The sequence below is a fragment of the Candoia aspera genome, chromosome 12 (assembly GCF_035149785.1).
Source record: "Candoia aspera isolate rCanAsp1 chromosome 12, rCanAsp1.hap2, whole genome shotgun sequence".
NCBI lineage: Eukaryota > Metazoa > Chordata > Lepidosauria > Squamata > Boidae > Candoia > Candoia aspera.
In genome coordinates, this window is record NC_086164.1 from 16,943,348 (window position 1) to 16,955,888 (window position 12,541).

General features: G+C 44.0%; 2 protein-coding genes across 2 annotated transcripts in view; one reads left to right on the forward strand and one right to left on the reverse strand.

The window, feature by feature from the left end:
• Nucleotides 1-12,541, forward strand: part of COL4A5 (collagen type IV alpha 5 chain) — a 669,904-nt gene that overhangs the window by 509,599 nt on the left and 147,764 nt on the right. The gene's annotated exons all lie outside the window — the stretch shown is intronic.
• CHRDL1 (chordin like 1) overlaps nt 6,062-12,541 on the reverse strand; it is a 41,337-nt gene continuing 34,857 nt past the window's right edge. The window contains exons 9-12 of the mRNA XM_063313414.1: nt 11,279-11,473; nt 10,639-10,800; nt 9,074-9,163; nt 6,062-6,282 (exon numbers count right to left, since the gene is read on the reverse strand). Of these exons, the coding sequence (XP_063169484.1) occupies nt 6,152-6,282; nt 9,074-9,163; nt 10,639-10,800; nt 11,279-11,473 (578 nt within the window). The 3' untranslated portion in view covers nt 6,062-6,151. The remainder of the gene's footprint in view (nt 6,283-9,073; nt 9,164-10,638; nt 10,801-11,278; nt 11,474-12,541) is intronic.

A 12,541-nucleotide genomic window follows, 5' to 3' on the forward strand; every position in this document is an offset into this window, starting at 1 on the left:
ACCCATCTATGTTTGTGTAATTTTTAAAGTCACCAAGCCTATAAGGGAATCCCCAAGGTTCTGCATGTAGAGTTCTTCCTAAGCTACTGATGTCTTCCTCTTATGCAATTTTCTAAGAAATTACGTTCTTGGAAGTAAGAAATGACATTCATTCATAATTCACATCCCAACACTGGAGATTCTTCCTTTGCTAACATAACCATAGATCAGTGTTTGTCATCCTCAGCAACTCTAAGATGTGTGGACTTCAACTCCCAGAATTCTCTAGCCAGCTGGGGTATTCTGGGAGTTGAAGTTCACACATCTGAGAGTGACCAAGGTTGAGAATCACTGCCACAGATGAACAGGAGATGATCCCAGATAATCTTTTATTATATCCAGCAGCTAACAGGCAATTCCATTTATTTAGCATTGAATCAATTGTATCCATTCACACAGCTTATCAGGAAGCAGCCTTGTCAAAGAGGCCTCATCAGATTGAAAAATATCTGGCAGGTGAGTTAATGACTTGCACTCATTTCATGTGTCTTTGAACGTTTTTAGGTGTGTTACCTGCCGTAAGTGCCCTCTGAACTTAAAAGTATATTTCTCAGTAAAAGTGCATGGATTGAAAATGTTGGACTTTCTCCTAGCTGGAGAAAGAATGTGAATCTGCTGGGATGTGAAGGTGGACTTCCTGAGATCAGTACACCTCAAAACTCTTTCTAGGAGGGCAGGCTTTAAGCCATAGGTTGGGAAATGGGCTTGGTCCCCAACAAGCTCTTTAGCTGACAAACGAGCTGTACCAGCAATGGAGAGTTTAACACAGCCGAGATTTATTTCTTCCTGCTGAAAGCCCCTGACCTGATGATCAGTGTGGACCCTGGGTCCACAAGAGTTACCCACCGTAGAGCAATGTTTCTCAACCGTGGCAACTTCAAGATGTGTGGACTTCAACTCCCAGAATTCCCAGGGGAAGTCCACACATCTTGAAGTTGCTGCGGTTGAGAAACACTGCCTTAGAGCAATAGCTAGGAATCTCTAGCTTGCAAGTAGTCTCAGAGCTTCTGCGTGATCGCATCGTCAATGTTTTCACCAGCAGAGCAGGTTTTGTTTTGCTGGGTTCTAACTCTGCAAAGCTCCAGCAGTCATCAGTTACCTCCCTGTGCCAGCAGCTATGCCTTCACCTGGCTAACCTCTGGCTGTTGGCTGCACTTCTTGGACCTTGCCTCCCGTTCCACGTTAGCTTCCTTCATGTCTGGGTTAGAAGTAGTAGGACCTACCCTTGGTCTTTCAATGGCGATCCTAGGGCTGGTTCCTCAGCATCTGAAATGCCCGGTTCATCGGCTCAGTCTTCTTCTGAAGGTGGCATAGCTGGCTGGGCCCTGACAAATATGCCTTTAAAAAACGCTGGCAAAATTTTGCAAAATCGGAAAAGTGTGAATTTCTAAGGGTATGAGTTTTGGTTTGTAGATCTGTTGGAAGATGAGAAGACCAGTGAATTCAAGTTCCATTGTGAACTGGACCAAAGTTTTCCTCCTCTCTACTTCGGACATCCTGCACAATTATGTGAATAAGATAATTATGTGCCTCCCCTCTTGTCTCTTGTCTAGCTATTTTATGGCCAAAGGCTTTGGGATAGTTTAGGAAGAACAGACTTCGGTAGAAGAGGAGGTAATTTGCTTTAAACAAGTGGTCCAAAGTAAAGCACAGGACCAAAAGTGAGGCTGATTATTTGGAAGTACCTTTTGAACACTACTGTTAAAAGAGGACACAATCCTGTGCATGCTTACTTGCTTACATGGATCACATGCTCACTCTATATTTTCCAATAAGTGCCTACAGGATCCCATAGACACTATAATGAGATGGAGAACTTGTCATGTTCTGGATGAATTGTTTTATATTTTGATCTATTGTCATAACTGATATCAACATCTAATTTCTTGCAAGTAGTCTTCCCTTGAAAAATGGCCTTAAATTTAGCTGTCTCATTTTCAGCATGCTTCAGAACAGTGTTTCTCAAGCTTAGCAACTTTAAGATGTCTGGACTTCAGCTCCCAGGGAGTTGAAGTCCAGACATCTTAAAGTTGCTAAGCTTGAGAAACACTGCTTTAGAATATCTTTTGATGGTGTTTTTGAAGCTTAGCTCATCCTTGAAAAATGGTGAAGGACATTGGTGGTATTGACTGCTCCAAATCTCACCATCACTCTGAAGGTGTAATGGTATGTGGGAATGACCTTGGGAGACCAGATGAAGAGATGCTGCCTAGGGAATGGTCAGATAAGAGGGAGCAGAGCCCACAGCTGGATAATGGGTGGAGAAAGAGGCTCAGGAGGGACCCTCCCTAAGTTTTCAGGCTGTAAAGGTGAAGGCAGGAGAACTGAACTTTCAGCCATGTTTCCTGTCTGGTCTACCTGGTAAGGCTGACAGAAGGACCCCTGGTTGCCCTGTTCCAGATATGAAAATACCTTCTGAAATCTTCCCATAGGATAAGCATGGGAAACTGGGGAAGCTGCAGCCCCTGGAGAGAGGGTTGCACAAAGGAAGGCAGGACCTTCACATGCAGCCCTTGGCCAGCTTGAAACTAAATGTGTGCAAGAACTTCACACCTTTCCTTCTCCCTGGAAAGAAAAAACATCAATGCAATCTCTTCCCCAACAAATGGAATGAGAGTCCCTAAGACTAGGGTCACCCTATCTGGGCTGCAAAAATTCAAACAGCCACTAGAGGGCAGCAAAGGAGTTAAGTATTTGCTGGCTGGGGAATTCTGGGAGTTGAAGTCCACACAGCTTAAAGTTGCCAAGGTTGAGAAACACAGTTCTACACAATAGCTAGGTAAGCCGGTAGCGCTGTTCACATTGTTTGAAAGAACATTTGCTTTAGAAATGCTTTCAAAGGAGAAGAAAGAATCTCAGCAAAATTCTCCTGGAGAAAGTGTGTTGCTTTTGCACTTACTTAGCGGTGACCAGGGATGTGCATGCAACACTCTGTATTTCACTGTACAATTGTCCTTCCAGTGATCTGCAATCTCGCAGGCTATTCACCCTTCTACTGTATTAAATTCCAAGGGAAACATCAGAAAGGATCTCCTTCCAGGGACCTTTGCAGTAGTGGTGAAGCCCAACCTTGAGAAAGTGTTGAATTTCCCCTTCCACTGGAGAAATCCAGGGAAATTTCTCTGCCTACCTATGTGATGAAATTCCAGAAGGGAATCTGCACCCTACAGATTGCTAATGGATTGATTTGTGGAGCAGCTGCCTGATGCTACAGTCCCTGTGAAGGGAGCATCCTTATTGAGCAATGGTTGGAAAATCTCTCCCCTCCTTGGAGAAATTTGGAGAATTGCTTACTCAATTTCTCTGCTTGTAGATTGGGTGGAAAATTCCAACAAGCCAGCAGTCCCCCCCAGCTTGAAAAGGAGCTGACTATAGCAGGAGGTAGGTGAATTCACGAAGAAACAAAGCCACCCTTGTAAGCTGCCATCAATTGGGAGCTTTTGCGCAATTAAGCCAAGCCTAATAAGCCTGTTTCTTCTAGACTATAAACCCATCTGGAGAAGTAGCTGCTGTAACTGGAGCCAATTTTTTTCCTATTTTTTAATAGCTTGATACCGTTGCTCTTTAATGGTGCAGAACAAGCCTTTGTTTTCATAAAAGCACAAACCCTTATTCCAAAAAGAGAACCTTTGTGTTGTGGCTGCCAATCACTGGTGCTTCCCCCCCAAAGAGGGACTGGGGGTTTCCCGATAGACATCCTGCTCGTGCTGAATCAGCAGAGTTTTCAAAGGCTGGTATTTGGCAAAAGGAAGGAATTACGTTAGCTCGGTAAGCATTTTGTCAGCTGCTGTGCTGAGCTTGGACTGTGCTTTCCAAACCAGCCAAATCATCTGCCTGAACAAGCTTTCATCAGTTTAAGATGGTGACAGAACGTGGCATCGTCGTCCCAGGAAGGAAGGACACCAGATCGTAGCATTGATGGTCCACAGGCATCCCTGCAAAATGCTCTTTGTGTATAGAAAGGGAGCACATCAGGAAGAAGATAAACCCTTTAATGTTCTCTTCCTAGCATTTCACATGGAGGTGCCTGGCTTTTGGCAGGAGAAACATTCTAACCCCATAACTCCTGTGCTTGAAGTTGTAAATGGCTCCCAAGGATTACTTCACTTGTAATCTCTGTGAATACTTTTCTTTTAGTCCTGCTCCTCACTGGGGTAACCCCAAGTCAATGGGAGGACATGATATCATGGTTTCAGCCCAAAGGTTGCAAACTCTATTCTTTTCCCCACTTCCTCAAAGACGGTCTGACTCCTTTTCAGGTTCTTAAACAAAGTGCAAGCCACACAGGCAGAAAACTATCCATTCAATGAAAGAAACAGTCTGTTTGGAACAATTCAAATTTATTAACTTATAAAAGAGATAAAACACGTATATAAATAATGGTTACAAGTATGTGTGTCAGGAAAAGTGGCGGGTGGAAATGGGAACCACCCAACCCAGCCGGGCTAGAATGTGTTGTGGTTAATGTTAAGCAAACACACTATGCTGATTTTTCCTTGTCCTTAAAAAAGGAGAGAAGTTATTATACAAATAAATACACCGCCTATATCCCACATATCTCATCACAGATGCAAAAAGTTATTTTTCTTCCTGAAAATTAATAAAATATAACAAAAGTACTGTACACTTCTCAACCTGTGCCCCTTCCCACAGTGATATATTTCAAAGAGAGACACACCATGTCACCGCCTAAGACCTACAAGCTCATTCAGTTGTAAGAGGACAGCTCTGTTCGCTAGCTGGGGAATTGTGGGAGTTGGAGCCCACCCATCTTAAAGCGTACCGCCTGGGGAATTGTGGGAGTTGGAGCCCACCCATCTTAAAGTGTGCTGGCTGGGGAATTCTGGGAGTTGGAGCCCACCCATCTTAAAGTTGCTGTGGTTGACAAACACTGGTTTATACAACCCAAAGCCCTATGTTCACACAACACATTTAACCCCAAGCCCAAACTGACAAAACACAATTGCTTCCTTCACATTGCCTGAACCAATAAGCTAAATCATGGCTCAACATTGACCCAACCTGCTAACAATAGGTGGATCCCCACAAAATGCTAAACCGCAAAGGCCTTCACCCCATTTGGGCTCAGCTTTCAAGGGGGTTATGAGAACTCAGCCACTGAGCCAGGGACAACCAGACTGGCTGTGTTCACACAACACTTCCCATGCAAGGGGGCTATGGTTCAGTTTTGCTGTGGGAACACAACCAGGATGTGATGCTTCCAGCTTAGATCCCACAGCTGAAAAGCATTACTTAGCAGTCCTCTTCCACTGCAGCCAGGAGTATCCATGTTCTTTTTAATTTTCCTTTGATAAAAGAGATCCCTGGAGATGAAAGAGATCCCTTTGGAGTTCCACTGTTCTTTCTTAAAAAAATGAGGAACAAGAAGTCATGGTCATCTTGGACTATGGCGTGTCTTCTCTTTAAGGCACGGAGCATATCCTAACTCTCATGTGTGACGTGGGGTGTGAAACCAACCTCTAGGGTTTGTCACCAGAGTTGAAAGCAGGGATAAGCAACCAGTAGCCTGCAGGAAGTACATGCCCCTCTGCCTCAGAAGCATCAGTGTGGGAAAGCTTGGAATAAACCTGGTTTTTAAAATTAAGTGTGGATCATTTGCTCCTGATTTTGGGAAGAAATGCTGGCTGGGGAGTTCTGGGAGTTGAAGTCTACACATCTCAAAATAGTGTAGAAGCACTGCTCTAGGGAAAAAAAAGTATCTTGGTCCCATCCTACTGGAATGCCACCCACTTAATATCCACACCCTCCCCACTGTGGCCTTTGGGCTCCTTCCAAAATGTTAAATGAGACTCTCAGCCCCCCCACTTTAGACAATGACCTTTGCAGGAATCCATGTCCTTCTTTTGCCAATAACAAACAGCCACCTTCGCTGTAAAGATATTTAAAGGACTAGCATGGATCTATGCTAGACATGAGATGAATACTGACTTGCATTATCCTTCCTTCCTTCCTTCCTTCCTTCCTTCCTTCCTTCCTTCCCTCCCTCCCTCCCTCCCTCCCTCCCTCGGGCACCTTCAAGACAAACAAAATAAACCAGCAGTCCCGCTGCAGATCCATCTGTTTTCCTGCATCTTCCTTTTCCAGTGCCTCCTCAACAGTGGTCCTCTTTGGATTTCTCAAGGTACAAAACCTTCACCAGTCCTCGCAGTTCAGTCCTGCACTCTTGATTTTCACACATTTGGTTGATCTGCGCTTCTCCCTCGCTGAATATTTTCCACTGACCTAAAACCAACAAAAGCATTTTTAAAAAAGCAGCGCAAGATTCCAAGACAGAAATGCAAATGATGGCATGACATGGCATGTGGGATATTTGGAATCGTTTACATCTGGGTCTGGACCGATGGGGAGGTTTTGCATTTTCATATACTTCCCTATGAGCTTTACATTCCCAAAACATCTGGCCCCTACTGGGTCATGCATCTGAAAACTCCCTGATTCCAACCTAAATAAGGATTCACCTGCACAAAGGAAGCAGTCAGTTTTGTTAACTGCAAACTTAAGTGGTGATTGCAAACTGCAATAGGTGTCACATCAGGCCCATCAATGCCAAAAGACGGTTTGAAATACTGGGATAATTTTTTAAAAAGGCAGCTACAAGAGTCGGTTTGGTTTAGTGGTTAAGGCACCAGGCTAGAAACTGGGAGACCGTGAGTTCTAGTCCTGCATTAGGCACAAAGCCAGCTGGGCGACTTGGGCCAGTCACTCTCTCTCAGCCCTAGAAAGGAGGCAATGGCAAACCACTTCCGAAAAACCTTGCCAAGAAAACTGCAGGGACCTGTTCAGGCAGACCAATCATCATCACACAGTAATAACACCCCAATGTAAAGTAAGCTTTTATTCTTCCTCCTTCAGCAAGAACCACCACCATAGCCATGGAATACAAGTTTTCTGTTCAAAAAAACTGAACAGAAATGCCTTACTGGTGCTCCTGACCAGTAGCCGAAAAGGAGAACAGAGTGGACGATCCTTCCTCTAACTCAGCTTTACAGGCCTGGATGATGTCATGGAGGAAGATTTAAAACTCAACCTTTGTCTACAGTGGTATCATCCAGCCCAGGGAAGAACTTGCTGGCCAATTTTCCCAGTGGGATATCTGATAACCTTAGACATCTTGCATCTTTGTGTTTTGTAGACAGCAGAACCTGAGGAAAGGGTTTTCACTCAAGAACCTGTGGGCCACCTGATGGGCTGGATTAGGCCAGATGTTCTCTATCCCCAATTTACAGTATCCTGGAAGCAGATATGCCTTTCTGGCAGAAGTTCTGGAGAAGGCATTCCTGCTAGGTTTCTGCTTCTCACAGGTATGATATCAATGAAAGAACTATACACCAGTTAATTCAGAGATCCAGCCCCTTCTCATCAGCAAAACAACAAAGATGTACAGAGAAGGGCTGGATATGCATTGGTGAACCAGCCTGAAAGGAACTGCACAAATCCCAAAGCCAAATTAGGTATGAAGTCAAAAAATCTTTGATTACAGGATCTGCAGAGATTCTGACTATGAGAACAAGTCTACACATATACAAACAAGCAAACACATCTTTGTTATAGTCAAAGACCAGCACAGTCTACACACACAGAATCTGCATTCACATGGCCACCTGCTCTCAACACTGTGAGGAACAGCTGGGGCAATGAGGAATACGCTTCCCCTTCTATAAACAGAGAAGACAGGATCTTTCAGGACATCCTTCTCTGCACACCAACTTGCACAAGAGCAGTCCCTTTTGGATTTATATGATCTTGCTGCTCCCTTCACCCTCTATAAATGGAAGCATTTGAAAGATGGCATGGACCGCAGGACGCTCTTTTTAATAACACAAACACCTAACGGAAGCTAGTGGGGTTGGCATATCTACAAAGAACACAACAACCCCAAATTGTAATTTAAGGGATAGGGGATGCTGATTCAGGGATACCCATTTGCCCTTGAAGGAACTATGACTTCTCAAAGCTTCTGAGAATTAAAAAGAGACGGGCTGAAAAAGGGTGCCTGGCTTTAGCACTTGACTCTCAGTCCACTTCAGCTTTTGAGTCCCCCAGCAACCATGTAAACAAATCAGAGGCCAAAGAGAATCAAGGGATTGTTTTTCTAGGATAATTGATCGTACAAACAACCCCTTGATTCACACTAATGAAATGAGGATGAGAATGTCTTCCAAAGATGCAGTCTGGAATTTTCTGGCTACAGCCAAGCTGTAACTTGAAACCAGAAAGGTCAGCTGATTTGTTTAAAGTGCTGGTTCTTCGCCATGTTGCATTCCAGAATTATTAAATCCAAATGTCTCAGGGAAAGGAGCACATGTATTCTGATGAAGAGATTAAGGATGCAGTTCTGCGTAAATTTTATCTGACAGGAAGGTCTGATTCTAACATCAGGCTAAATGATGGTTTAATTGAATAAACCCAAACTGGCTGAGTTTGCAAAACATGGTAAGCCATAAACCAAGATTGGGACCCTCCATGGTTGAGACCCTCCAACAGTTAGGGTCCCATAGCATGGAAAGTGAAAAATGAACAAATCACATTATGTGATTTCTGGGTGACCAGAGTTTAGATCCCAGTAAAGTCTCTACAATTTCATTTTGACAGAAGAAACAGTAGATCAGGTTGTGGGTGACTCTAGGACTGGGTGCACACATGATTATTTTAGCCACTGTGATTTATTCAGTAAAACACTATAAAAAAACCTCTGCCTTCGCTTAATGGGAGATTCCACTCTTTGGCTGTGTTCACACAACATGCTTTACCAGGTTACCGAATTCACCCATTTTCTGGGTTTGCACAATCGAGTGAATCCTAAATTGACCCAATGGGGTCTCTTTGCATAACGTAAGCCACAAGAAGCCTAGCCAGAGTTAACACTAACCAAGCTTGGCACATTGTGTGACAGCATCGGTCAGTTGATCTTGATGTGACGAAGCAGGTAGCACAAAATACAGCCTTTCTGTGCGCGTGTATTCGTAAAAAGTTTGACTACAACTCAAGAGACATCAGAATAAGGTTTACTTACTCAGAGTTGTCCTTGTGATCTGCTTGAAGTGTGACAGTTCTCTGAATTCCTCCTTGGATATTGTCTCAGTGTTAAAGTGTCTCAGGATACCTGTTGCAAAGCCATTAGAAGAATACAAGCAGTTAGGAACCAACTTCCGTTTCCAGCACATACATCTGGTGCCCAGCTGCCCAGCTGAACCACCAGCGGACTTACTCCAATGGGCAAAATTGTGCAGAAGTGTTTAGAGCTCTGCAGTGGTTTGGACCAAGTCTCCAAAAGGTGTTTTGAACGCATCACCTTAAAGCAGCTGGGCTGAAATGTCGTGTGGCCTGGAATCCGTGTCTGGATTTCTAACCTGATTTGCCTTTCCCTGCAGGAGTGCTGAGGACAACAACAGGCAAAAGAAGCCCCCAAGGATCAATATCACAGACATGACTTGGGCAGGGTTTCCAGTGGACATTTGGGGTTGGGAGTTCAAGAGTTGGCTTGGCTTAATGTTCAGGTGAGACAATCCCAATAAAGACCTCACATCTCATTTGCCAGAAAACATCCATTCTTTGGGGCAATACTTTATCCACTGGAGGGACTGAGCAGGAGAAGAACAATACATATATTTTATGCTACAAGCATGTAAAACTCAGCAGCAAGAGTAATCAAACCCCAGAGTGACTGAACATAACTCAGTGCATTTTATTCCAAATTGAATCCTTCTGAGTTTGACGGATTCCAAACAAGCATGCAGAGGTACAGGTAAAACTTAAAGATGCCCTTGAGTTGAGCTCAACTCAGCTTGGCAGCAATACAGAATTTGTTTGCATTTGGCCTTTGCGGGCTCTTTTAAAACGCTTCCCCGTTTGGCCACAGCCCTGCTGCTTCCTGGTCATTTCCAGTTCAGAGACTAGCAGCCCAACCCTGCTTAGCTTCTGAACCTGGACAGGGCAAGATCGGTGCTGCCCTGTGTTGCGACTAGAGCCCAAATCAACCAGAAGAACATAAGGTGGAGCAGCTGTTCCTTTTTTAGGAGTTGAAACTGCACTGGAGAAACAATTGCTTCATTAAATCAGACATTGGGTAGAATATGGAGTACTGAAATAAAACCTTGGCAGCCTGTGCCTCCGAAAGAGGCATTCCTTTTTGTGACATCAGAGGAATGCCTCTTAAAAGATGGCGGCACTGGCGGCAGGGTTTCTCCCCCTCCCCAATTTTTCGCATGAGAAACAATGATGGGTTAAAGCCGCTGAGGAATTAATTGTGAGTAAAACAAGTGAACCAACAAACAGGCCAAAACAAATGGGGTGGATTCCAAAATAATAATAGAAAGAAATGAAATCCCATATTTACAAAAATGCTTGTAAATCGTTCTGTAAATCTACTCAATGCGTTTTGAAGGGCGCCCTGCTGCTTTTAACAGTTTTTTGTAATGCAATGACTGAAACAGCCACCAACTGCTCCTAATCCTGTTGGATGAGGGGCACTTCTACCACCCTGAGCACAACCTCTGGGCAATCTGTCCCAGGGGCCCCAAGACTCGATCTCCTCTCTTCCTCATGGCCTTGATCTTGGAAACAGAAAGAATTCAGCACCTCTGTTAATAGTCCACGTGTGGATCTCCACTTGTGAAGTTTCATTTTTTTCGAAGGCTATTTTTTGGATGGTTTCTCCCTCTGTGTTGAAAATGGCTTCATAGACTGGAAACGTCTCCTCACCGCAGAAATAGTCTTCGTCTTCAGGGAGCTGACTTTCTTCTGCAGGAGAAAGAAGGGACAGCCCGTAGTTTAGGTATCTATTCTATCTCACCTCTACTGTTGCATTTTGCTCCAAAGGAAATCCCGCTGCAGTCAATGGGATGTCTTCTCAGGGACCGTACATAGGTCTGCAGTTCCTTGGTTATCTGAGTTACTGTCCTGGGCAGAAGGAATGACCTTGAGGGACAGGTGGAAGAGCTGCAGTCATGATAATGGTCAGATAAAAGAAATCTGAGTCTGGGGCAGAAATGTAGTTTGAGGAAGCATAATTTCAACCCCCCTTTGCAAGAGATCACTTTAGACCTCTAGGAAGAGCTGACTCCTACAGTTTGCTACTTGGGGGAGACAAAGGAAGGTATCAGCAACTGAGAGAAAGTCATGTGTAGGAGTATCTCCAGCCACTTTCTTATACTCAATGATGGTTTTGGTCTATCCACCACATGGCCCCCAACAATCCAACACAATATTGTCAACCGACCTGGACAAACTTTGCAGCATCTCCCTTCAATTTTCTTTGGCTGTTCACAGGGATACTGATGGGGACAATTAATTGCTTTACATTCTTGTTTGGTCATGTTGCAGGTACATAAGACACACTCCACTATTCCATAGAACCGGAGGTATGGATGCCAGGATTCTCCATGTGAGTAGGTTTTTCCATTTGAAACACATACTAGAATAAAGAATGGGTAGGGGAATGGGGTGTGACTCTTAGATATCAGAAACAGAGATTCAGTGGCCACAATCTTTCCACTCTATGGCAATTTCCCTCACTAGTGACTTAGAACATCTTTCTAGCTTCAGACGGTCATAAATAAGGTGCTCTAAAGCCTGCCTACATTACTATTATTTTGGCACATCAATGGTCAGATGACTCTAGAAGACACTTTATGTTGCTAGTGGGAAAATGACCGATGGTGTGGATGCCCAGATGCTGTGAACTGGGTTTGTAAATCCTTGCTTTCACATGTCAGGGAACATGCCTAAATTCAGAATAAGCCAGGGGTGCCATTGGATGGGAAGAAACCTAGACACTGTTACACCTGAATCCAGAATAATTTTGAATCTGGGCAAAAAGAATGTTAAAGTCTAGAGGTAGGTTGTTCAATGTACAAAGAATACCCTATGGGAAAAATCAGAGTTCAGATCATTAAAGAAAAGCTCTTAATTCTTGAAGTTTTCCCTGTGACACACTATTCTTTCACAACCCCATATACGTCTACACAAAGGTAAACCTCATGAAATTCAGCAGAACTTATCTTCAGAGACGTTTGGGGCCTAAATTAAAAAAAAAGACTTCTGGGTCAGGCCAGTCAAAACAGGTGAGTCTGTGGCATAGCCATGCCTAAGACCATGCCATGAGAATTCTGTCAAACCAGGAATATAACTGACTGCCCTCCAAAGGACTGTTTGGCCCTTTCTAAACATCTGAAACAAATTTCATGGATGCTGATTTGACATTTGGGGAATCAGGAGCAGGGGAAGTTGGAAGCCAGCATGAGAGAACAAGCCATGACTTCTCTCAGCAAGGCAGAGGACTCTCCCGCTTTTCCACTTGACCAAGTAGTCAACCAGGTTAGAAAATATCAGTCTATTTGTGTGAGATCAATCAACAATCCTCCTTCCCCTGGATTGTCTTCTATGGTGATTTCCTGACTCAGTGCTATAGCTGTCTCCATTTTCCACTAGAGATGACCAGTATGAAAATAAACCCCCAAAGACCTCTCAAAGATGTTTTATA